The sequence below is a fragment of the Necator americanus genome, chromosome X (assembly GCF_031761385.1).
Source record: "Necator americanus strain Aroian chromosome X, whole genome shotgun sequence".
Taxonomy (NCBI): Eukaryota; Metazoa; Nematoda; class Chromadorea; order Rhabditida; family Ancylostomatidae; genus Necator; species Necator americanus.
The window spans coordinates 8729509-8755447 of NC_087376.1; the positions used below are offsets into that span (position 1 = coordinate 8729509).

Here is a 25939-nt window from a genome sequence, read left to right on the forward strand (position 1 = left end):
CGGTAAAAGAAGCCCGACAGCCATCCAGATAGTTTTCTTCTTATGCAGTCAAGCTTTTCTATAACCGCTGACGGCACTACCCAAGTCTCTGATCGTACATTATGATAGAGCGAATAGCGGATAGGTAGACTCGTAGATTGACACCGCCTACAAAAAGGATCGACCATAAGCACGTCGTCAATGAGTTGAATGCCGAATTGGCTTTAGCGTATCTCTGATAAACGTCTCTCTCGTTGCTGAAATCGTATTTCACCATATATAGTCCAAATAACAGAGCCCATCCGCAAGTTCAACAGATTTTCTGTCCACCCTGATTCTCGTTGAGGATCTCGAGGAGACCCAAATCTGTTTGCATTTATCAGGACGGGGTCCCAGTTCGTAGGCTGCAGCTAATTTTGATACAAGGCAAACAACATGTAACTTCACGCTGCTTAAAGCGAATATTACTATATCGTCGGCGTGCTCGAGATCCACCAAGGGACATGCAGACGGTGCTAAAAGGAATACTGCCGTGCACTGCTCAATTGTTCTCCACATTATGTCATCGACGGCAACGTTGAACAGAATGGGTCCCACCACGGCCGGTTGTCTCACGCCAGTTTCCACTTTGAACGGTGTAGCACATCCAGTTGGTGTCCGAACTGCAGCAGTTGTTCGTTGATTCGTGTCACCAGGCGAGCTAACGAACTTTCTGATTTTGAGTTCATTTGATAGTGACCGACATTTCAATGTTACGAGACGGATGTTTGCTACCAAAGATTCCGTGTTTCCCCCAAGCATCCGACCTTTCACTATATGGGCTTCGGTATGGTGCTGAACGACAGCACCTTTTTGTAATGTAAGCTTTTGCCATATAACAGTGCAGGTGAAATAGCTCGTACACTCCCGAGGCGTACACTCAAGTGCCTGATCGCATTTAGTAAAAGCTGGGTCACGACGAGCAGGTAACATTCAGATTTGTATACACAGTCTCTGCATATTTGATATTTGTCTTTATATTTAAGTCATGAACATGCATTCCGTGAAGCAACTTTTTCCCGATCCCTTACCTCACGCGAAACAGAGGAAGGGACTATCGTTAACCTTGGTCTCATCCTAGAAGACGGAATTCTAAACTCAAGTTTCTAGTTAGTTATGTGGTGTTAGAGCAAGCACTAACTGTGCAGTAAAACTGTCGCTGAAAGTGTTCCCAGTGGGAGAGGACCGAAGCACGTCCACAGCATCTCACCCTCTTTTCTTTGCTTAGGGTACACGGCTTCTTTCGTCCGCCCTGCCTCAAACAAGAGCGCATCGTGTGCAACAGATTGAACCCATCTCGCGCCGACCATAAATTCAAAGGAAGATCATTCCACAAAAAAATCTCGATCGAAGTTATAGCAGTTGAATCAGATGCAGAAAACCTGCTACAGAAAAAGGGCGAAGAACGTAACACGTTTGTTTGTTTTAGTTTTCCATTTATGTTTTCCGCTCTCTTCAATATATTACTTTACTTCATCATCGCAACCTATTTGTGTGTTTTTAAAGAGGAGCTAATTAGCTATTCTCTCCGTAATTCGTTAAATATTAAAAGTTATGTTTGACTAATATTGGATAGAGATTACATTAGCAGTGGTTTAGGTGCACAAAATAAAACAAGTTTTCAAACGATCGTTTCTTAAGTTTATATTATTCCGTTCTTACAACCTCAGAAAGAAACGTCATAGACGTAAAGGAGGATTGCTGGTTCAAAAAATGCAAAGTAGTTAAGTAGAGAAAGTAAGCGAATTTCTCCTAATTGATGCAGATAAGAGAAAAGAAACGTCATAGACAACACAGGAAATAAGCTACTCTCAAAACATTTCGGTACGATATAAAGGAATAGGATCAAAATCTGATTATGAGAAAAAAAGCCCTACTTCACAAAGAAGAATTGCCTTCAAGGTTCAGATAGAGTTGTGTTGGGTCTGTAGAGTTGAGGAATTTTCGAATGACAGATAACGAAGTGTGATAACAGCTTCAACCATGGACTGTCCTTGTTACAAAAAAAGGGGAACTGCAGAATTTCTTAGCCGTTCAGCTGATAGGGAAATCAATCAGCGAGTTTGTGTTGAATTGGTATGTTTCTTCCTCATCCTACCACGAAACAAAAAATTCCAAAAAAAAAAATCAGCTGGATTTAGTGCTGCTCTACACTGATAAATCAACCTTCAGAACTTCTGTTCAAGCAAACAACAGAATTTTTCATAAAATAATAATTAAATAAAAGAATTCATAAAATTGAATAGAATTTTCAAAAAATGTGGATATCAAGAATGAACCACGCTCGAATTATTCGACAATAAGAACTACAATTCTCAGACCTTCCTCACGAAAAAAAATATATTGAAGAAAAGTCCCGAAGACTGTTAGGGAATTGAAAGAGCGTGGTTGTGTAGGTGACAGTGATGACGCTTCCAGTAAGGAATACCTTGATAAAAGCGCCGCTTTATCGCTCAAAACAAACATAAAGACACTACGTGTTAGTATTGAGTTTTTCAATTGAAAACAAAGTAACGAGAAGAAACTATATACGGCGTATACTCGTTAAGATGTATCCCATTTTCCCCAGAGTGCGTTGGGAGAATTTTTCTATGACAGAATTTGCTGAAATATAGCAGCCACCCAAAAACAAATGCACCTTAGGCAGTCAATTATCAGGAACATAAGCACAATGTAATTTGCTCAGCTGCAAAAAAAAACCCAGCAAACTGGTAACGCAAACGTCACGGTTATCCTGTGAAGGAATTATGTCGATTGAACTTGTTGAATAATGAGTAATTAAATAGTTGAATAACTTGTCAGTTATCTTGTTTTGTAAAACTCTGTGCCTTATAACCTCTACATTCTTGCCTTCATGAGAGGGACGAAAATAGGTCGAAGTATCTGATACTACTACGGATCTCCCTCATTAGAAGCAACGCAGCCGGTTGGTCATGAGGCTACGTGGAGCGTCCTCAGATGGCGGATAGGGGGTTAATCGGGGACCAAAAGCGACATTGTATCTGCCCTGAGAGGTAGGTGGATTCAAGGGATGGAATCCCTGTTTCTGCTGTACAAGGATCGGCTCATCATACTACTATATCCCACGTCGGTATAGCCAAAAACTGCAATCAGGTGACTGATAGGAGCAAGAGAGGCGGTTTGGAGTCGCCTCCAACAAATAAGCTCCACCTGTCCACTCCGGGAGAGCACAACGTTCTCCCAAAACTCATTGGAACTAGAACTACTAGAAAGACTAGAAGCTTGCAACCTGTCCATGGGTTTTAAATTTTTATGCAAAACACAGTAATAGAACAGTCTCCTGATTCCGGAGGAAAACCTGGTACGGTAGCGGCAGAAAAGACAGGGTAGCAGGAGTCATTGTAGGCTACAGAAATGGAAAAGATCAGAATGACGAGCTCTGCTTATAACGCTCGACCGCTTGCATCGGATGCGGCCGTTAAAGATCTGATTAAAAGCTAGGAGGTTTAAGTACGACGTCATCGGACTAACCGAGATGAGGCGACACCACCCACTGAACGCCGTATATGACACTGGAGAAGAACTGTTTTTAGGTGCATGCGACAGTAGAGGAGTCGGTTGAGTTGGTGACCTCGTCAACACAAATATGGCAGTAAACATCGACTCTTTCGAACAACTTCCAACCCGAATCGGACGTTTACGGATGAGAAGATGTGGTTCAACATCAGCTTTGACAATCTTCGTCGTTTACGCTCCAACATTAAGCAACGAAGAAGAAGAAGTCGCAGCTTTCCATATGGACCTGGAGAAGTTCTACAGAGAAGAGCATACCTTCTACAAGGTCACAATTGGTGACTTCAGCGCCAAAATTGGCCCCAAAGAACGCCTGGAGGACATCACATCGGAACCCACGGCCTTCAATGGAATGAGCAGGGAGAGAGGCTTTCCGTGTTCATCATGGCGAGTAAGACCATACATGGGAACTCGCAATTCCAGAAGCTCTCTTCTCTACGCTGGACGTGGGAGTCACCCGATGGAGGATATCATAATGAAATTGACCACATCATCGTTAGTAAAAGGTTTTGCCTGACGGATGTCGCTGTTGTACCAAAGTTTTATACGGGATCGGACCATCGCCTGCCTTCTTACACGGAGAGGAGAAAAAGCCGCGAAGTTCACTAAGCGAACTCCAAGAACCATCGTCGACTTAGAGCTCTTCGCTTGTCGGCTGTTGGGAAGATACCGCCATGAACACAATCGACTACGAATATGAACGGCTTGTAGAACATCTTCACGAATGTACGAGGAAAGCAGAGTTCCAAAACCACCAAGAGACGTCTGTCTCCGAAAACTCTAGAGCTCATACGTCGGTGAGGAGCTGCACGAGCTGCAGGCAACCAAGAACTCATGTCCGAGCTCACAAGGTTTTGCAGAGAGGCGATAAAGGAAGACCTCAAAGAGAAAATAGCAGAAATGTTGGGTGAAGCTGCAGAGGCGGGACAGAGCATTCGCTACGCCCGCCGGAACTTCGCCAATCGTAAAACAACAATGACTGCTCTCCGGATCCCAGATGGAACAACTACAGCATCGAGAAGACGGATGGAAAAGGTCATTCACGAATTCTACTCAGATCTCTTCGACAACCACGTCCACTTGCCTCATCACCATCGAAAGGAAGATGGAGATGTCATTCCAAAGATCCTCCCTTCCGAAGTCCGACATGCCATCTTGCCGGTGAAGAATCTTATTTCTCCCGGTCTCGACATAATCAAGCCTGAACATCTGAAGTATCTACCGCCAGTCCTCATCAACACTCTGGCGAGGCTCTTCACTCGTTACCTGTGGAAATCCAACGTTCCTAAGGAATGGAAAACCAGCAAGACCGAGCTGTTGTATAAGAAGGGAGATCCACAAGATATCGGCAACTATCGTCCAATCTGCTTACTGTCTGTCATCTACAAGCTCTTCACAAGACTAATCCTGAACAGGATAGAAAGAACATTAGATGAAAGACAGCCATGCGAGCAAACAGAGTTTTGAAAAGGATTTATTACGATTGACCACTTACACACGACTTCAAATTTCATAGAAGTATCGCGAGAGTACAAAATGCCGCTGTGTCTCATTTTCATCCATTTAAAGTTAAAGATTAACTAAATCATTTAGAGTAAGCCTTTGATACAGTTGAGACCGGAACGGCCCTGGAAGCATTGGACAACCAAGGCGTCCCTACTTCGCACATAGAGATGCCTCGTGAGTTGTATAGCAACTTCACAACCAAAACTTTCCCATTCTACAATGATGTCATAATCGACGTAAAGAGAGGGGTCCGTCAGCGTGACACAATTTCACGCAAAATGTTCCGTCCGACTCTCGAGAATGCGATGCCGAGGATTGGAATGGGATGACATGGGAGTGAAAGTTGACGGCTGGTATTTACACCATCTTCGTTTCGCTGATGACTTCGTTCTTATAACATCAAGCATCAATCAGGCGGAACGGATGCTGGCCGAATTTGATGAAACGTGTAAGATCGATCTTCAGCCGAACCTAGACGATGTTTGTGAGGAACGGATGGGTTTCCATGGATGTCCCATTCAAGCTCAACGGAACGAATATATTCGAACACTCCAGCTATTTATATCTAGGTTGGGAAATCAACATGATGAAAGACCTGACCTCCGGGCTGGGCAGGAGGAAACGAGCGGCTTGGGGAGCATTCAAAAGCATCGAGGATTTGGTGAAGAGGACATCCGGCTCCATGCTCACCTATTCAACACCACCATTCTTCCTGCTTTGACCTACTCTTTAGAGAAGTGGGCGTTTCGTAAGCAGGAGGAAAATGCGATCAGCGTCATGGAACGCGGAATTGAAGGGGTGATGCTATGAGTAACCCGCTTTACGCAAGTGAAGGAAGGGATTCGAAGTTCACTCCTACGTCACCAATCGAAGATCAGAGACGCTGCCGCATAAGCCAAGGAAAGCAAAATTAGGTGGGCCGGACACTTGATACGTTTCAACGACAATCGTAGGACCAGAGCCGTAAGCAGCTGGATACCACACGACATAAGACGCACCGCAGGAAGACCGCCGACCCGATGGGTGACCTCTTCAAGAAGTCCTTCGAAAAAAAAAATACGACGCTCCCTCGCGAGAAGAGATGCCATTGGGTAACACTTGCGCACGATCGGGACAAATTGGAAGTATTACTGGTGCCTGCTAGAGCACATCGAAAAACAACGAACAAGTACAACGGGAGCACAGGTGACATAGGTGATACAGGTGATCTGATACTATGCATATCCAATAAACTTCCATCTTTGCCGAACTTTGATATCGTTCCAACAACACCACACAAGACCACCCAACAAGAAAACATTGACTGGTCTCACTGACGAGCGGGACTGATTAGCCACCGCATTCAGTTCTTTTCACCCAAGAAGGATAACATCTACATGCTGTGCAATATAAGTGCAGGTGTCTGGATAGTGATAAGGGACTGCGTATGGTCAACTGTTCCAATGCTTAAAGGCACCATATCACGATTTTGACGTGGTGTAGAAACCACACCAAAAGCCCAGTGCTCCGGTTTTAGCTTAGGAGACGACCGTGACCCCGTTCAGTTCCCCCATTGTCCTAAAAAAAAAGGTTTGAGGAACGCTTTGCTTCTTATGATTTCCTTATGAATGTGCATCTTTGTGCACGGTCCGGTCCCGTCCGCAACGTGGAGCCATTTTCAAGCGTTGAATAATAATAAGATGGTCAAAAGGCAAGGCATAAATAAAGGTCTAGTTACCTTCGTTTGCATAACAAGAAAACATAGATTTAATCATCAGTGTCGAGGTTTTAATAAGAGAGGACTCAATGACTGTTTGACAACATACATATGTCACTTTTTGGTGTAATCCAGTGAAGTTTACTGCAAGCGTCACAGAAGTGCATGTGTACCTGATAAGAATCCTTTTTAATTGTGACTGTATCCTCTCGTGGATCGCATTCTTCGCCCCTAAGTTGCTTTGGGAATCATTGCCTGTCATCGTTTCTTGGAGCCATTCTAGCATTATGTCCAATAAATAATGTGGTATCCTACGCTTCTCATTTCTTTCAAAATTAAAATAAAATTTCCTTCAACCTAGGATATACTCTCCCTCATTTTCTACAGTTGTCTTCTATCTATCGGATAGACTTTCGATGCCCTCCCTTCCCCCTTCTCTTTTTCATTGTGATAGAGCAAACGGCATGATACAAGACAAATCTCGTAACAGCTCTCAGGAATCGGAATTATAAATAGAATATAAACAAGGGTAGTAAGCGAATAAGATGAATGTATAAAAAGTAGAACTTTGGAAATATCATCACTGTGTTGTCGTAGAAGGAACATAATGAGTCTCGCCACTTCAAGCTTATGAAATAGTATCCGCTATAAAAGGAAGCAAAGATAATCTGTTTTCCCTTTTGTTCTTAAATATCGGATAAACTAAAAGTAAGTTCAGAACAGCAAAGTGAAGTAAGGATGAGTTGTTACCTGTAATGAAAACGCTCCTGAAAAAATGAAACCAAAGTCTGATAAAACATGTCGGGAAGAATCATTTACAAAACAATAGTACACTGAATCACAAAATACAGCAAATACCACAAGTGAACAGCAACAACGATTACTGAATAACAACCTCTTTCCTTCTGAGTATTTAACAGACGGACATTTCACAGATTAATTAAGGAAAATCAAGAAAATCTACTATTTCATAGACAAGATCCTATATCGCAAAACAAAACGAGGACAATTGTACAATGAGAACGTGGATGAATAATAAAATAAATTCCACAAGAGCCCATTTCACTATAATTAACTACTAGTACAGTAATTTGAGTGATTTAAAAGGAATAAAGCATATTTTGATAGGGAGGTATAGAGGGGAAGCGCCTGTAAATATATATGGAGCTATGCGGTAATCTTAAGTAGCTACTAAAGCTATGATGACAGAAACAACAACTAGTATACAGTACTCTAATTTACTCACGAGAAGAACCGAAGAGATAATCATTTGAAGAGAGAATTATAGTAGAAAAGTAGAATCAGAAATTGAGAAAAGAAACATCAATGAACAGAGAGTCAAATTCCTAATTGCAATGTTACATCCATCCATAGTTGTATTATCTTTGCGGCCGCTGGCGAAGTGGGAGCAAACATTTATCTTGGGATGGGTCCTCTGAAATAAGTAACTGAATGTACGAAACAGTTTCAAATAGACTATCTATAGAATCTCCAATCCGATAATCAATAGTGCTCTCATTATCGGTTGCCGGTGAGTTAGGCACATAGAGGGGGGAGGACTGAGAGCTACTTTCAATGTATCGTTAAGATAAATGCGTCTGCTCTACTCCGACTTCCGCAGCACTACTGCTGAATGAAAACTTTCGCGATCATCAACCATCCTGTGCGCAAAGTGGAAGTAAACCGAATGCAATAAGCGGGAGTAAGTTTCACTCAACAAAACAAAAGTTTATAGATAGCAAAAAGGCAAACCTATCCTGGGAACAAAAGCAAAGAGGTTGAACTTTTTTGGAAAAAAATGTAGTTTTTAGGTAGCCATGCTTATATGATGACAAATAAAATATGAAAGTAGTGGTTATGTTGGATGTATGATACAGCTGGCGCCTTATTTCTAATGAGGACAACATCGCAATTAATGGAGAAGAAAGTATGGTGAAGACCGTGCGTTGTCAATAGTCTAACAAAAGTGTTTGTAAAGAAAATTGTAAGTGGGCGTTTATAATAAGAGAAGTACAATTACCTCTTGGGAGGGAGCAAACTGAAGGATTCCACCACTGTGTAGGTTCGAAGACAGATGCAGCAGTCGTAGGAATCGAAACACTGAAATGAGGAACTGTGTATTGGAGAGTGATGATCACCCGATTATCCCAGTGTTGTAGCAATATTTCTAAAATATTTCGATAATCATCAACAAATGCTTGCGGCTTTGCTATGGAGTTCCGTTCCATATTATGAAGCATAGAGAGGTAATGACGGTTCACTGAGTTAGCGAATCTCAATTCGTCGAGAAAAATGAGGAAGGTTTATGTTTTCTCTGAAAGCGGAGTGAAATTATGAGGAGAGATGGCTTTATGAATGAAATAATAATATATTTTTTAGCTGAAATACCGTTAGCTATTTATCTTTTCGTTGTTACTTTCTCGAAATTATTTTATATATGAGGCACTTGCGATTCTGCTTCAAAGAGAACCACTTATTGCCTAATACAAAAATCGCTGTGATAATATTCCTTGGAAAGGTGTGAGTAAATTTATAGTTCCCCTACCATGAATATCATAAAAGGATAAGGAACACGCTGCACCGCGTTGATCAACTCTATGGGATTCGCCTATGCATTCGTCTTTAATTCAGCATCGTTCGAGGTTGATAAACCCGTGCACAATCTACGCAATGACCTGCGAAGGCTAGTTGTTGTGTCCAGAAAATGTCTATCCCAGACAAGTGTGGTGCCAATTTATTGCACGCGGAAAGCTGAAAGGCTTAGTTAGCACTACAATGTTTACGAACCAGCTGTAGTTACAGCCGAGACTCCTACTGACCACATTGCCTCCACCTTCAAGAATGACTATTACTATACTTATTTAAGAAGCACAAAAGGTGTTAATGCAAGTGAATATATCCTCAGGGTCTAGTGAACGCTCAGAGGACCCACGTAAATTTGCTGTGACCAACTTTTGTTAGGTGTACAATTGGAAAGTAACCAGGCTTCAGTTTGTCAGCCGATATTCTCTCATCTATGAGAAAACGAGACTATTGTCTACTCCACTCAAGTGCTACTACGGAAGCATTCGGGCTTATACTGACGATGCAACTTTCTCCAGATGGCCCCATGCAATTCATGAAATCGAACATATCTAAGAAGATTTTTAAAAAAAAAGTAAAAACGGGCGTTCCACGGGGCGGTGGTATAAACACAATGGAGCAGGTTCTACTGGATGGGACGCCAATGAATTAGCGTTCACGAAATGTGTAGATGCATGCGTATGAGTAGTTGTTCCTTGGACTGAGTTAACGTCTTCTTCTCGCCGTAGTCTCCAGTTGCATTGGAGGCGAGGTCCTGGTGCGAAGTTATGAAAACTGTCGCTAAAATAAAGAATACAGAATGAGTTGTGGACGTAAGCCGTTGAGAATAGATGCAGAGATAAACACTGCCATGACAGCACATTCAATGGAGATGGGAGGAAGTAGTTGAACCCTATAGGAGTATGGACCTTTGTGGTGCCGAAGAGCTCTCTACAAACTCTACCCACCCCGGATCGGTTCCCTATCCCGGCAGAAACACTTCACACCTACATGCTTCGAAATGACCAAAAAGAATGTTATTGCGCACGCATAATGGAATAAATCCTTCTCAGAAGTAATCTGTAAAACGAGCAGGAGCATATTTCCCAACGAACCCAACTATTACAACAATGCTTGTCGTCGCTATACGGCAGGATTAAGACACACACTGAAGATGCAACCTTCATCAAATGCCCTCATCCATATTCTCATCAGGGCGGGTGTAGTGCAGCGGTTGGAGGTTCCGCTTCCTTCACGAAGGTTCGAATCCGCCCTAATGCTCACCAAGCACTTCATCCCTCCGGGGTCGACAAATTGGTACTAGACTTGTCTGGGAGGATAAAAACACTGATTTGGCACATCGGCTAGCCACCGCAAGTCATTGTATAGGCCAGTTACACGTTCGTAAACCTCAAACGGTTCTGAATTGAAGCGCATCCCAAACGGACTTATTAACGCCAAAAACTTCACCCTATCCTTTTATATTCTCATCTTCATTCATAAAATCGAATAACATATAAGAAAAAAATTTCAAAGAATGAACACCCACTTCTCACGCTCCTCATGAAGGTGGTGTGGACACTGTGGAGCAGGTTCTAGTGGCAAAGGTGCCAATAAATCAGCGGTCTCAAAATGTGAAGATGGAAGCCTATGAATAGCTCCTGGGACTGACTTTACCTCTTCTTCCTGCCACAGTCCCCAGTTGTGTTGGACGAGAGGTCTTGGAAGAAAATGATGAATGCTGCTACTAAAATGAGAAAGGATTCTCAATGTTCTGGATGCGGTTGAAAATAGATATTATTTTTGGGACCGCGTTATTGTGGAGATTGAAGATAAAAAGTAATGTAAGCCAATAAAGATCTGGACTAATGCGGTGCTTACGAATTTCTGCGAACAACACCCATCCTGGACCGGTTCCCTTTTCTGACCAATCTACATGCGCTAGAATTGTCAAAATCAAATGTTTTGCGCTCTCATGTAGAAAATTCTTCTTGAAAGCATATCTGAAAGAACGACCAAGAACATATTTCCTAGCAAACCTAGCTATTAGAAAAATGACTATCGCCGCTATACTAGTTTTCCGGTTGAGACATATTTTTCTAGTTTTTATAATTTTTCAGGAATGATGGATAAGAAGAATCAGAGAAACGAACACCCACTTCGGGCACTCCACGTGGCGATGGTGTGAACAAAGTGGAGCATGTTCTACTCCCAAAGGTGCCAATGAATCAGCGCTCTCGAAATGTGAAGATGCTTGCGTATGAGTGTTCCCTCGAAATGAGTCAACTTCTTGCCACAAATTCCAATTGGATTGGACGGACGCTCTCGGTGGAAAACGACGAGGGCTCTTCCTAAAATCAGAAGGTATTGTGAACGCGAACAGTACAAAAAACTACATTATCTACTGCGAAAATAGTGATGAGAAGAGTGTAGGGAGCTGAGCAGTAGCTGTGAGGAATGAGAACAACATCCTGGTGGGGCTGCTTGGATCAACGATGCCCCGCTCCATGCCAACTCTGGGATTCCAGAGGAATCAAACTCTGGATCACAAACGATAGGTCCGGTTTGCTTGGAAAATGGTACTATCTTCACGGTACGAGTTCAGAGAAGGAATCGTGGAGTTTCATATGAACGGAAGCTCGACTTGGCTATTAATAAAGAAGGTGAATGTAGAAAGAAATTCCGCCAGCAGGCGTTAGTAAACTAAAGGCAGCGTATCAAAAAATTGAGCTAATATGGAAAACCTAGAGAGCCCGTAGAATTCTGGTTGTAGATTACGGAACCCACTGTGGCTCCGTTCAACCACCACTAATCGTCCGAGGTCCCACCTCTATGCATGCGCCTCCTCCACGAGCGAGCGGCCAAAGATAATGAGGTCTCCTTACCATAATATAAAAAAAAAACAAGAAATAGGCTGCTGATGGCACTGGAGCGTGCAGTTCTAAAGTACCTGTACGAACAAACGCCGTCTTCCACGCCGTTTTTTACGACTGGGAGATGTTGAGCGGAGCGAAGCCACAAGTTCGGGTTGTAGATTACGGGTTCCATGGGTTTCCGAGTTACCTTAATTTCTTAATTCTTCTTAGGCAGATAGCTTCTTTGGAGGTGGATTTATGATAACATGTCTAAACGAGTCAGCTATCCTTTCGTCAATACGTATTGAAAGGTTTATCTTCGTCACCTCTTGAATCCTTGAAGAAAGAAGAGATAACACTTCACTAATCTATAGTCTCAAGCACGAATTCATGGACAGACGAGGCTTCCCGTTCAGCAATGTGTTGAAATATTTACTCCAGATTGGCAGGGTTGCCTCACCAACAGCAACTCTGTTAGAAGTGTTGAGAACAAGTTCTTCATCTTGCAGCCATACCGCCTTAACAGAGTATATTCTTCGTCCGTTCGTTTTCATGTTCATGTTTCAGCTGATGACGCAATCTCCTTTTCAGAGGCTTCTTCTAGTTGGAGTAGGTAGTAGTACACCAACGGAAATGTTCGTGGATATTGTGTCTACAGATGAAAAGGCAATCTTTGTTCCTGGTGTTTAAAACAGGAGCATTTTCTTTGCAGCGCTTTGAATACATCAAATGAAAGAGTCGGCGTAATACACCCTCTTCTTTGTCCATAATACAATCTTAGTACATCGACATCGCTAGCGAAAATTGTGTCTACATGCATTCATCATCTATCGTACATGCCAAGTCGAACTTCAAAATCGAAGGCAATGTCCAAGACAGGTCTACATTTTCGGATGTCCAACAAAGGGATGTTTGTTCCAGTAACCCAATTGAGTTGATGTTTACGAGTAAGCGTCTCCCTCTGCTTCTTTGGCGTTAAAGGAGTTGTCTCTTGCCACGCAAGCTACTAACGTCGATGATTCCTCCTAAACGTGGAAGCAGTGATAAGATTCGTCTGCGCGCATAGTTCTGACCTCAGAATTCCCACAGTATAGTGCCATTTTCCAAGCATACCAGATTATTGTTCAAATTCCATTTTTCCACTCGATCTATTCCAATAATTTCCTGTTGCTGGCATGTTATCTTGGACATCAACATACTGAGTTCATCATAGAAGGCGTCCCTGTTGTAGTCCTCAGCAGTTTCCGTAGGTTTGCGCGCTTGCGATCCAGAGTTTGATTCCTCTGCGATCTCGCAGTTGCACAAAGACGCATCTTAAAGACGATGATCCAAGCACCTTCACCAGGATATTGTAATCGTTCCTTCCATTCCTTAGAGCTATTGCGCGGCCTCCTACTTTTTTCTCATCAGCACCGTCACAGTAGATAGTGTAGTTATCTACATTGATGATGGAGCGATCACTGATGTTTCCTGTAATGCAACATCTAGAAGAATCGGTCAAGAGGTGCCCGTATGATATGCCTTCGCCTATCCAGAAGTTTAGTGACTGTCGATAACTGCGCTGCGCAGCTCCATATACCGCAGATACCGTCATTACTGCCACAGTAGCCTGCATGCCCCTTTTGTGCTATGTCTCGCTGGCGACCCGCCTCCCCGCGCCCAATTCCCCACGTTTGCTACTCTTACGATGCATCTTTTCGAGCATGTTTCATCTTTTTTTCTTAACAAACAAAAGGAGAAAGTGCTTGGTGATAGAAATTGTTCGAAAGTTTGGATATATTCGAGTTGTTTGAGAAGTCTTCGTGAAAGAAATGCCTATTTAAATGAAAATCCTCATTTTCTTGTTCTGAACTGTTAAGTGGAAACCACACTACCATCTCTAGAAATATAAGAGAAGGATTAAACAATCTTCCACTGATTTGTGTTATACAAAATTTAATCACTTTTTCGCTTTCTATGGATTTCTTTTCACACACATAGCTACGTAGAACTGGCATCCAACATCCGACAAGGTGCGACTAATACCACGCAGACACGCGTTGTACCCAAAGGCGTATCTCGAAGACGCAAAGGTCTGTGTTCGCCACTAATGCACCTAACCTGTCACAGTGATTTTATCCAGATAAAGATGGGAATGAAGAGACAAAAAGAAGGTAGAAAGTAGTTCAAAGATACATACAAAGTAATAAGGACTGGTTAAGGTCCATTCAAATCTTAATTTCAAATCACGTAAGTCTTGTGATGATGTAGGTGGAGCTAACCTAGTATAACTGCAAATTTGTACATAGAATCGCTGTGGGTATAGCTGTTATACTTGAAAGTTGAACACGAAGTCGTTGAAAGACATTGTGATAAAGATACACTATGCGCTGCGAGTTTACGTAGAACAGATAGGGCGTGAAAAGCATGGAGTTATGGGATGTGCGAAAATATATGCGCGTTAGTGTTTTTTTTTCTGCTGCATGTTTCCGTTTCTGCTATTGTTATTGTTATTTGTTTCGATATATCTTTCAGCTGGATAGAGGGGATTACTTTTATCAACTATTTTCCGATAATATGTACTCAGGTCAAAATATTCGTATATGAGAACTTAATGCGTCAATTCCCTATTACTGTTGAATTATCTCCCTCCCAAATTCGCACTTTCCACCGCTCTGCTACGAAGCGAACATCGGGCGCGGGGTTGGTTCGGTGGTAAAGTTTAGGTGATCCAAGACGGTCGTGCTCGCTGGTGGAGCGGCAGATGTAATTACACAGAGGAGCGCCGCAGTAAAGAGAGGACAGCAGCGGTCAACCGATTTTCGTAGGTACCTTTTGTCTTACATCCTGCATGCACACACTTATCACAGGATTCAGAGAGCGGCATGTTGCAGTTCATCCGACAGCGTTCAACTTGACGAGACGGATCTTTGTGCCAAAGATCTGCCAACAGATGTGATCTACTAAAAACTCTATGATTCTCCGGGTATTCAACCTATATGTGCTATGGTAATGTGTTGGGCGATAGCACCTTTTTGCTTCATTTGGGTAAATTTCGCCATTCAGTGGTGTGAATCATATAACTTATAATAGTATAGCTATAATAATATAACCATACTTATATGGATTCCAAGGACTAACGTACCTAATTGCAACTACAGTGCGGTGCAAAATCTAAGGTCCACACCTGATTTTCCTAACAGCAGCCTATAAACGGATTACCAAAGTCGGTCAATACCATCGCCATATTTCCCACCTGTAAAAACCTCTATACGAGTACCCTTGGCAGGATACCTAATTTGCGCACGATGCCACGATCTTTAACCAAGTTAAGAAACCTGCACCTCGTTCAACTGGTTCGCTAAGTTCGCTAAGGCTTAAGTTCGCTCGCGCACACATGAGCACGAATTAGAAAAAGGTGAGATGCTCTAGCAGCTAATCTAGCATGCAAACAGAAGTACTTATCTGACATTCAGGTGGTGTTCTCTAACGAAAAGAAGTGAAACTTCGATGGGCCGACGGCTATAGACACTACTGGATAGACCTGAGGAAGGAGGAATGAGTGTTCTCAAGGCGTACCTTCGGTAGTGGAAGTCTCATGGTCTGGGCCTTGTTTTCCAGACAGGACCCTGTTGCGTTGGATTTTGTCTCGTGTGAGATGAACAGCGAAAATTACGAGAAAGTGGTTGAAGATCACTTACTGCCATATTTCACAAAATTTCGTAGGCGCAACCTAGTTTTTGAACAAGATAATGCCGCACACGTGTCAAAGTCAACTAAAGATTGGCTCAACGCGAAAACAATAAAATTTTTGGAGTGATCAAGTTGTTTCCCACACCTTAACCTGATGGAGAACTTTCTCCTACACAAGCTGTATGAGAACATAATCCCTTACTCCCCGTTTTCTGAGCTGAAGGCCTTCATACTTGATGCATGGGCTAATGTAGAGCAAGCCTTTATTGTTAATCTTATCAGTAGTATGCGTAATAGAAATTTTGATGCTGTTTACAACAAAGACGATCCAACAAAGCACTGAAGTTGTTTTTTGTAATGAATCACGATTTTTATGAAGTGGACGCAAAATTTTGCACCGGCCCATTTCTCAATAGAAGTTCTTGGCATCCTGGGCTGAACAGATATCTTGCAAAAGGTGCTTGCAAGGAGGTTTTCGTAGGTGAGAAATACGGTGGTGGTATTGCACAGCTTTGGTAATCCGTTTCTAGGCTGCTATTAGGAAAATCAGAAGTGGACCTGAGATTTTGTATAGCACTGTATAACTCTTGAAAACTGTAGATGTGGACTTGGGAATTCTGTTTAAGCGTCTCAGAACATTTTGAACAGTTTGTAACGTAGGCACACTCTTTCCTTCTTCCGACTATCCCGGATTGCCCATATCATTACTCCAACTATTCTCACTCCCTTATAAAAATCATCTCTTACCTCATCTTGAATGGGGCTCTCAAGTTTGGAGCTCTTCCAAAAGTACACACATAATAAAGGTCGTATGTTGTTCAGGAGAATTTCATAAACCTAACTGTGACAGTACTGTAGTAGTGTACAAAGACCGTGTCAACACAAGAAGAAAAAAACAGACGTATGCACTCCAACCTAGTCTTCTGCTTTGAGCTCTCAGAAAAGAGGTTAAGTTGAAGCCAAACAAATATTGGCACTTCAGGCCTGCTGGTGAACCATACGGTGGCTTCAAATTAAAGAAACGAACGCAAACATATAAAAAAAATTTCGCTTTTGCGTATTTTTCTATACGAAAGCAATAGTGTTAGAGCTCGCCTAAAGTGATGTCGTTAAAGCTGAACAGAGTGAAATGTTTAAAAGAAGTTTAGAGAAAACTGAGAGAGTCTGAATATTGACCCTTAACCACATACTTCTGGTTATTGGAACTTTAAGTACTTCCGCTCCCTTACATAGTGATTAGTGAATGAACTGGAAAGGAAATTCTCATCAATGAAATATCTAGTTGCTTTTTACTCTTCTCTGCTTATTATACTCTGTTTTCTATCACATATTTTTTTAAAAAAAGTGCGTGGCCACTCTTTTCCTCCCTTTAGCTCATAAAGCCTAGTTCGGACATTGAAGATTATTAGCTAACGAAGGATAGTAATATATTCTAACTACATGAAAACGGTGATTTTGAGACCACTCCGCGAAGGGTATTGCTAGGAATAGTTAGCGCGGTCACGCTGAATCCCCACCAGTCATACAGAAAAACAGAGTAGAGAATGACCCGGTCGCACCGTGTCCCGTACGAGCCACTAATAACCGTGCTCTTTCTGCAACAGCAGCTGTACCCGCTGCATCTACCAACGAGAAGGTGAGACAGCGTCAATCAATCGTCAGCAGCCCAATGATTAACCATTCCCTCGCAGACACGGCGTCCATACATACGACCCAACACGTGACACGTTGTTAGGTTCCTCGCGATCGCTCGAGATTTATGAACGCGTGTACAGCGTGCAGAATGACCTACGGAAGATAGGTCAAATCAAAAAATTTAATGTCAAATCAATGCTTATTCCCTCCCAGACAAAGTACAAATCACTCGAACCCTGAAAGAGAAAAGGGTTGGTTGGCATTAGACATTTACGAACCATCTATCGTCTAGTCAGCCGAACTTTTCACCATCTGCGTTGCACCCTCCAAAAATGACGATTACTAGACTTATTTTTGAGTTACACAAGATGTTAATGCAAGTAAATAGACCCTCAAGGTCTACTGAACATTCAATGAATCCCATTTAAAGTTCTTGTAATCCATCCTTGTTAGGAGCACGATTATCAAGTAACAGGGATTCATTTTCCCTGTTGATATTCTTCTACTTATAGGAAAATCTTATAGGAAAATATTGTCTATTACTTCGTGGTGCTACCACGGACGCATTAAGGCGCATACTGAAGATGCAAATTTCATCAGATGGCCACGTCTACTTCATCAAATCGAACAATATATAAGAAAAAGATTTTGAAAAACGAACACCCACTTCGCGCGCTCCACGTGACGATGGGGTGAACAGAGTGGGGCAGGTTTTACTGCCCAATGTGCCAATGAATCAACGCTCTCGAAATCTGAAGATGCTTTCGCATGAGTGTTTCCTCGGAATGAGTGGACTTCTTCCCGCGACTTCCAAGTGGGTTGGACGGAGGCTCTTGGTGGGAAACGATGAGCGCTCTTCCTAAAATGAACGAAATAGAATGTACTGTTATCGTGAGTAGTATTGAAAACTACACCATCTACTACTGTGACGGTGCTGATGAGAAGAATGTAGGAGGCCGCGCCTTATCTGTAAGCAACGGATACAACATCCTGGTGAAGGTGCTTGGATCATCGTCTTCAAGATGACCCTTTGTGCAATTTCGGGATCGCAGAGGAATCAAAGTCTGGATCCCTGTTGCTCACACACTTACGGAAACCGCTAGGGAATACAACGGGGACGAAGCAGTTCATACGTTCTCTTGTCTTGAAACCTCGGCAAATTCTGTCTGTTTTGTAATAGTAATAGTTTCAGATGGAACTTTTTTATTTGGCTGACTTTTCGGCTTTTTCTTCGTCTTCAGAGGCTTAAATAGAACAATGCTTGGAACAATGCTACGTTTATCCCGTCAAGTGCCACAATACCCTAGGTTAGTGTTTCGATAATCGTTCAAGGTAGTGTGGCAGAATTAGGTCTCGCGAAACAGACACAAAATTTAGGATTCCATTAACTGGAATTTTGTCCGCTTATAACCACAGACAATTCACCCCTTACAATCTCACGACCGAGTAATGGCAGGATTTCACGGAAATGCGCGAAAAGACTACAAGAGGGAACATGGGCCTTTCAGTAAGTGATAAAGGTGGGAAATTCGTTGTCATGTCACAGGTTCTTGAGGGGGAAATAACAAATCTTTACCTGCAAGATGAAACTATCTATCGCCGCGTAACCGAGAAAGAATTCCCCATGCAGTGCAGACGCTTCAATAATGCGTGGATGTCTATAGGCAAATTTGCTGGCCTTGTCGAACGATTTATAAGCTGCCTCAAACTTGACGAACCGACCTCTCCCATGTTCTATAACCTCATCAAAACGCGTAAACTGAAACCCGTTGAGATAAATTCAACATCAGCGGCAACATTGAAAATCCGACTAATAGAAAGTTGTGTGGGAGGGCCAACGGATCGAATTTCTTGGCTTCTTAAAGGCATCACACCACGAATCTGAGATCGTACGGATTTCGGTACGGTGGAGTATTCGTATACGGAATCGTAGACGATGGAGAGAAGGGTGATTCCGTCCATTTCTTCCTAATTGCCGTAAAAAACGATCCGGAATATACGGCTTCAAGCGCTCCGTCGCGCTTTCTACTAGGAGTTCGATTGGGGCGCGCCAGCCTTGTGCACGCGCTGAAATCTGCACCACCTCAGATTCGTGGGGTGATGCCTTTAGTAATATTGTGAATCAGATTTTGCCTAAAAAACCATCTCATTTGTCGAACACGCACCATTTTTTTGATGGATTACGCAATGCGAGAGTTGAGGACAACTGCGTAGACCTCACTCTACACCAATGTGAAAAACAGTAAGGCGCTGTAAGCTCTCTCTGAGATGATAGATTTAAATGGTAACAGTTTGAACACATACGGCCTTGGTAAAACTCGCATAATAACATTTATCAAGGAATGCCTGAATTCTAATGTCTTCAGGTGGTCAGAAAATTATTTCGCACGACTGAGAGGGCTAGCAAGGGGACAACGATTAGCACCAGTACCGGCAATCTGTTTCATGAGCAGAATGGAAGAGCAAGTGCCTTCGCGTACACCAACAATGTATTGCTATATTTTGACGACTGTTGCATCATAACATCAACACAGTCTGAAATGGACAAGTGCTTCAACCAACAATCGCAATAAATAAGTCTCACACGAGAAACACCAAAAGAGAGGTGGCTTCCTTACCTCAACATACGAATAAGTGCTTCAAACGGCATTATTAAAGTGGTATAGCAAAGAAAGTTCCAAGAACATCTTATTGCACGCCAAATCTGCACATAATCTGCCGACTGCAGTAAAACGCGCAGTGATTCGTAATATGTTCAAAATCGCTAGTGAAGTATGCACTGGCAACCAAGAACGACACGAATCACGAAGACTAGCCTTGAAAATTGCATGTGCTAATGGCCATACAGTGTGTCCGCATTACCGAAGAACCCGCACTGTTAACAGTAATGTTCCGCGCAAAAACGAAAAATTTCTCTTTGTCTTCCTTTTGTCTCTGACAATGTAAGTGCCGCTGTTTGACCCAGCATTGCTCAGGCACGATTACAAGATGATATATATGAGATCTTGGTAAATATCCCAAATGCAAACATCAAAAGCCAGCTTGTTAGAAACAGATTATACGATAGATACTGCATCTGTGAAAGACTTGTCATTTGTCCTCATGGAAGAACAGGCGACTGCGCACAAATGGGGATAATATATGAGATTGAGCGCTTGATGGGCGATGCAACTTACATTTCTGAGACAGTCAGGAATGGAGGGGTAAGGATAAATGAACATATAGCAGGGAAACGACGTAAAAATTTGATGACACCACTTTGAAGGCGTAGTCATGAGGCCCACAACGGAAACGATTATGATGAAAATGTCTTATGCTGGCAAGGAGGACGGTGGACGCATTTTGGATTCTTAAAAGAAACCCCTAAATGAATAATAGGAATGAATGCTTGTCGATAACGAATGCGTTCTTGCCACTTTTACCGTACTGTGACCTATAACTGCCTGATGTTGTGTGTGTAGATCAAATCCTGTATATCGTCCCTGCGGTCTACAGTCAACAATACTCATTCACTGGAACACTTAGTGACATGTGCGTGCTATCAGCCACACCTTATTCGATGGAACAATACATAAAACTATGTTCAATGTATATGGGTTCGTAGGCATACAATTACAAAACAACAGGGACGGCTTCTATGATGAACTCAACATGACAACGTCCAGGATAACAAGCCAGCAAGAGGCAATTGTTGGAATAGATGCGAGAGGAAAAATGAAAAAAACAACAATCGGACCTGCTTGGAAATTGGTACTATCCTAAGATGGCCTGATAGCAGACAAATGTTATCATTGCTGGCCTCAATTTATGAAATCAAACAAAATAAAACAAAAAGTTTTCTTTAAAAGAAGAACACCCACTTCGTGCGTTCTGCAAGGAGGTTGTGCGAGGACTGTGGAGCAGGTTCTAATGGCAAGGGTGGCATCGAATTAGCGGTCTCGAAATGTGTAGATCCATGCGTATGAGCAATTTTTTGGACTGAGGAGGTCTCTCCTTTTTGCCACGGCCTCCAGTAGTTGGGTTGGAAGTAAGGTGGTGGTGATGGGGAACGATGAATGCTGCCACTAAAATAAGAAACACAGGAAAATTGAGATTATTTTATGAATATTTTGGATGCAGAGATAAAAATCGTCAGGACTGCAGAATCAGAGGAGATAAGGGGTAAGAAGTAGTGAAACTGAATAAGAATGTAGGCTTTTGCGACCCTGACAGGCTCCCTGCAAACAACATTTTACGGATAGCCCTCCTCTTCCATAAAAACTGATAAAAAAAATCTTAATCGAAAGCACATCTGTAAAACAACCAACTGCATATCTTCAAACAAACACAGTTATCATATCCTAAACGCTATACTTATTTTCTTGTTAAAGCAGATTTTTTGTACATTTCTCCAGAATTGTTTTGTATAATAATATATGAAAAATCGGTTTAGAAAAAACAAACACTCACTTCGTGTTTTCTGCAGGGCGGCCGTACGAACATAGTGAAGCAGGTTCTACTGGTGAGAGTGCCAATGAGTTGGCGACGTCAAAATGTGTAGATTCATGCATGTGAGTGGTTCCTTGGACTGAGTTGTCCACTCCTTCTTGCCACGACCTCCAGTAGTTGGATTGGAAATGAGGTGGTGGTGGAACGTGATGAATGCTGCAGCTAAAACGGGAAATACAGGATTCTGGATATTCTGAACGCAAGTAGTTGAGAATGGATGCGGAGATGAATATCGTCACGAATAGCGTACAATTGGAGAAATAAATGGTAAAAAGTTATGGAACCGAATGAGGATATAGACTTATGCTGTGCTGACAGGCTGACGGGCAAAATCCATCCTGGATCGGTTCTCTTTCAAGGCAAAAACAATTCAAACCTGCATGCGTGGGAATCACCAGAAAGTTGAATGCTCTGTACATACAGATAAAAGAATCCGTAGCGGAAGCACATATTCAAAGCGGCCAAGAGCACATTTTTTATAAACTTAGCTATTACAACAATGGCTATCGTCATCAAACCTGTTTTCTTGTTGCAACATACTTTTCCACTTTTTGGACGTAGTTTCTAGTTATGGCGCATCTTGATCTGAGTATCTCCACCAAATGTTGTGTTCGTTCCTTACAGCTATTGCGCAACCTTCTAGGTTATTTTCACCAGCATCCCTGCAGTAGATGGTGCAGTTATAGATATTGATGATGGAGCATCTCTGATGTTTCCTGCAATGCAGCAAACGGCGCATCTAGAAGAATCGGTCAAGGGGTGCCCGTATGATATGCCTACCCAGAAGTTTAGTGACTGTCGATAACTGCGCTGCGCGGCTCCAGATACCGTCATTACCGCCACAGTAGCCTCCTCGCTCCCCTTGCGCTATCTCTAGGTAATGCGTCGCCAACGCAGCCGTCCCCGCCCAATTTCCTGTTCTTAACTGTTATATGGAAACCACTCATTCATTTATGTGCTACTGGCAGCGTCATCACAGCGTTCATAATTCTCCTCCATAAGGGAAGTGCCTTATTAAACACAGCGAAAAACACTTCTAATCCGAGAGCAAGCTAATTTGACCTTCGTTCCTATCAATCTGCGCTGCGTGTCTTCATTTCCAGGAAAGAGTCTCGAAACCTACTTGAATGTGGTAAAGCAATCAACCTTTCTAGACCTTCAAGTCGTTTTCGATTACCCTCACCGACGCCACCTTTGCAACTCGCTCCGCACAGTTGGAATCCACACAGAAGAAAGGGCCATCGAATCGACAACATAAGTCAACGAATAACTACTGCAGTTCGCTATGTCAGCTAAATATCCTACACCATTGAAAGTTGAAGATGAAAAGGAGGCTGCTTCTAGGGCTGCTAGGTGACATCTTTCAAAGGTATGCATAACCAAGAAGGTCACAGAGAATCGGATTAAGTCCATTTATAAGGAGGCAATCAGGTAGCCTTGCTAAGCTTTGGAACCCTTCCATGTAAAAACTAATAACGACCACCTCATCGAAAACGGGAATAGCTAAAGAAGATTCGTAGACTCTTGGCAGACAGAGTTTTCACGGTTTGCATAGCACGGAACAAATACAAATAGTTCGATTTTATGTGATCTTTGCGTGAAAAAGGAACAGGATGGTAGAGCTCTGCTCAAGGATGACACAAAGTGGTGAAGATATGGATAATGTTAGGCCAAAAGACTTACCCGCCGAAAAAGGCGAATAAATGGAATAATTATACTGTCACTGAATGAGATCATGGTAGATTCCTTAGATGTTCGAGCTTCGCGACATATGTCATCAAAATTACTGTTGAATTGGCTCAAAATACTATAAATTGACGAGTCTCGTCACATTTGTGACCCATACCAGAAAACTGTGAAACGGGATATTACAGTGCCACGTTGATTTTTTGCTTCAGAAAGCAGGAAAGAAGTGATACAGACGCAATAGCGTCAGAAAGTAAGACGACATATGCATCCACGCCTCAGTGGAACGGTGCCAAATAGCGAAGCCGTTGAGATTAATGGTTCGTGAGTACAGTGAAATAATGTAATGGGAAATCAAGAAGTGTATGTGGCACTTCAAAAAAAAAAACACTCCATGGCTGATGCAGTTGCATTAATGTACTTTAATGCACACGTTCAAGCATTCGTTCTTTCGTTCCTTCCTCCGTCCGTGTGCGATCTGATTTAGAAATGGTAACACATGTCACCCAACGTGCTCAAATAATAGCTGTTTACATGTTAAGTTCTATGGTTCTACGTTGAAACGATTTGGAATGGAACGCAAGAGTCTCTTGGGGGAACCTGAATAATAATTGAATGAACTTTTATCAACCGCTGATGTTTGAAGCAAGAATGTCGGGAAACTTCATCGGTGCAACCACTTCTGATAGTGAAACATTGTTTGTGAGAGCACCACTTTTGATTCTGCGTCAGAAATTAACGGAAGGTGACCTATACATCAATCTTTTAAATGTTCACTCTCCATGGTAAGCATAAAGTTTCTGAAAGACCAGCATTTGCCAGATTTGGAAGTTATATATAACTTATATTACATCATACCACATATTATGTTAAACTACATTATATTATATTGTATTATGTATATTACATGTACAAATATATCTCGGTAGACTCCGCCTTCAACTTGAAACAGCTTGCCATGGATTTGACTTGGTGAGGGAATCCCCGGAGAAATAAAGATGCGGGGTTAGACTGCGAGATCTTTGGCGGTTCCGCTCACCTCTCCCTAATCGTCATAATAAAAGGAATGCGGATCCGGTTCGTTCCGTTCCCCTTAGAACGTGCTTTTACGCACACGTTCCGGTCAACTCAACAGCCTATTCATTCGTCTCAGTTGGATAGGCTGGTGAGAAGACATCAGTAATCTAAGTAGACGACGACTTTGACATCTTGCGCAATGTAAAAAGCAACCCCTTTCCGCATTTCTTGAAGACGAGTGGAGAGAGGTGAACGCATCCACCCGGCATCCCGCAATCTACAATCCCTTCTCGAGCTTTTCCTGTGGGTTCGCTCACCACACCAGGTTCCTAGTATGCCGCATTTAAATGTCTGTAGTTCGACGTGCCTGCCTCATACCTGTTGGGAAGGTATCTATGAAACAAACAAAAGTACATTTCTCATCAACCCAAGTACTACAACCACGGTATTACTCGCCATATCCATTTTCTTTTTCATACCTATTTCTCTGCTTTTTTTTCTAGATGTAGGTTTTCCACAGAATAATACATAAGAGAGGATATTGAAAAAAAGGACGCTCACTTCGTGCGTTCCACAGGGCGGTGGTACGACCATAGTGAATCAAGTTCTAGTGGCAAAGGTACCATCGAATTACCACTCTCGAAATGGGTAGATCCATGCGTATGAGTAGTTGTTGCATGGACTGAGTTAACTTCTTCTTGCCACCGTCTCCATTCAGGTTGGAGTTGAGATGTTGATGAAAAATTATGAATGTTTTCGCTAAATGCTAAAAAACCCTACAAGGATATAGATCTGTACAGTGCTGACCGTGGCCGTCCAGTTCTCAGCATCAAGATACGGTTCCACAAGAGAAATCCAGGAGTTCCTCTTGAACCGAAAATCGACATGGTAGACATTTATGAAAGAGAAGAATGCAGAACGAAATTCCGCCAACGTTGTTGAAGTACGGACCAAGATGCATTGCGAAGAAGACGCATTGCAATGTGGATTCCTTCACAAATTGCATCCAGGACGCTGCATGGGAAATACTCCCGCCTATAATGGCGCCGAAAAGAAGTTTGCCTCTGCACCTGCGGAAACAAAATCTACGTATGATTCTGTATGCACCGCTCACAGCACTCGAGATACCAGTCAAGAAAAGCGTCTGAGAAAGATGCTGTGTCGGCAGCTTCCAATGGAGTGGCTGTCAGTTAACCAACCCTTCCAATTTAAAGGGACCACTTCAAGACTTAGCTGAACCGGCAAGCGTCGTCAGCTCCTGAACTCCAGC

The 25939-nt window shown here is 42.5% G+C and overlaps 5 protein-coding genes across 6 annotated transcripts; 3 read left to right on the plus strand and 2 right to left on the minus strand.

The window, feature by feature from the left end:
- Positions 1-249: 249 nt before the first annotated feature.
- On the minus strand, positions 250-951 carry RB195_021885 (uncharacterized protein; the record flags this gene model as incomplete). The annotated part of the gene is made up of 1 exon (XM_064208810.1): positions 250-951. One exon carries the CDS (start codon positions 949-951, stop codon positions 250-252), a length of 702 nt encoding a protein of 233 aa, XP_064064691.1.
- A 2674-nt stretch (positions 952-3625) lies between these two features.
- RB195_021886 (uncharacterized protein) lies at positions 3626-4069 on the plus strand (the record flags this gene model as incomplete). Its single annotated transcript, XM_064208811.1, has 1 exon — positions 3626-4069. One exon carries the CDS (start codon positions 3626-3628, stop codon positions 4067-4069), a length of 444 nt encoding a protein of 147 aa, XP_064064692.1.
- A 317-nt stretch (positions 4070-4386) lies between these two features.
- On the plus strand, positions 4387-5019 carry RB195_021887 (uncharacterized protein; the record flags this gene model as incomplete). The annotated part of the gene is made up of 1 exon (XM_064208812.1): positions 4387-5019. One exon carries the CDS (start codon positions 4387-4389, stop codon positions 5017-5019), a length of 633 nt encoding a protein of 210 aa, XP_064064693.1.
- A 339-nt stretch (positions 5020-5358) lies between these two features.
- Positions 5359-5868, plus strand: RB195_021888 (uncharacterized protein; the record flags this gene model as incomplete). Its single annotated transcript, XM_064208813.1, has 1 exon — positions 5359-5868. The coding sequence occupies one exon, from the start codon at positions 5359-5361 to the stop codon at positions 5866-5868; it is 510 nt and encodes a 169-aa protein (XP_064064694.1).
- Positions 5869-8133: 2265 nt separating this feature from the next.
- Positions 8134-25295, minus strand: RB195_021889 (uncharacterized protein; the record flags this gene model as incomplete). 2 transcript variants are annotated; one of them, XM_064208814.1, is made up of 9 exons in its annotated part: positions 8134-8189; positions 8775-8854; positions 10994-11063; positions 11198-11319; positions 11476-11667; positions 18146-18337; positions 21339-21542; positions 21928-22128; positions 23113-23222. In XM_064208814.1, the coding sequence occupies 9 exons, from the start codon at positions 23220-23222 to the stop codon at positions 8134-8136; spliced, it is 1227 nt and encodes a 408-aa protein (XP_064064695.1). The 2 variants fall into 2 exon arrangements, with proteins under 2 accessions (XP_064064695.1, XP_013299101.2); XM_013443647.2 differs by lacking the exons at positions 11198-11319; positions 23113-23222 and adding an exon at positions 25231-25295 and having other exon boundaries at positions 10866-11063.
- Between the last annotated feature and the right edge of the window lie 644 nt (positions 25296-25939).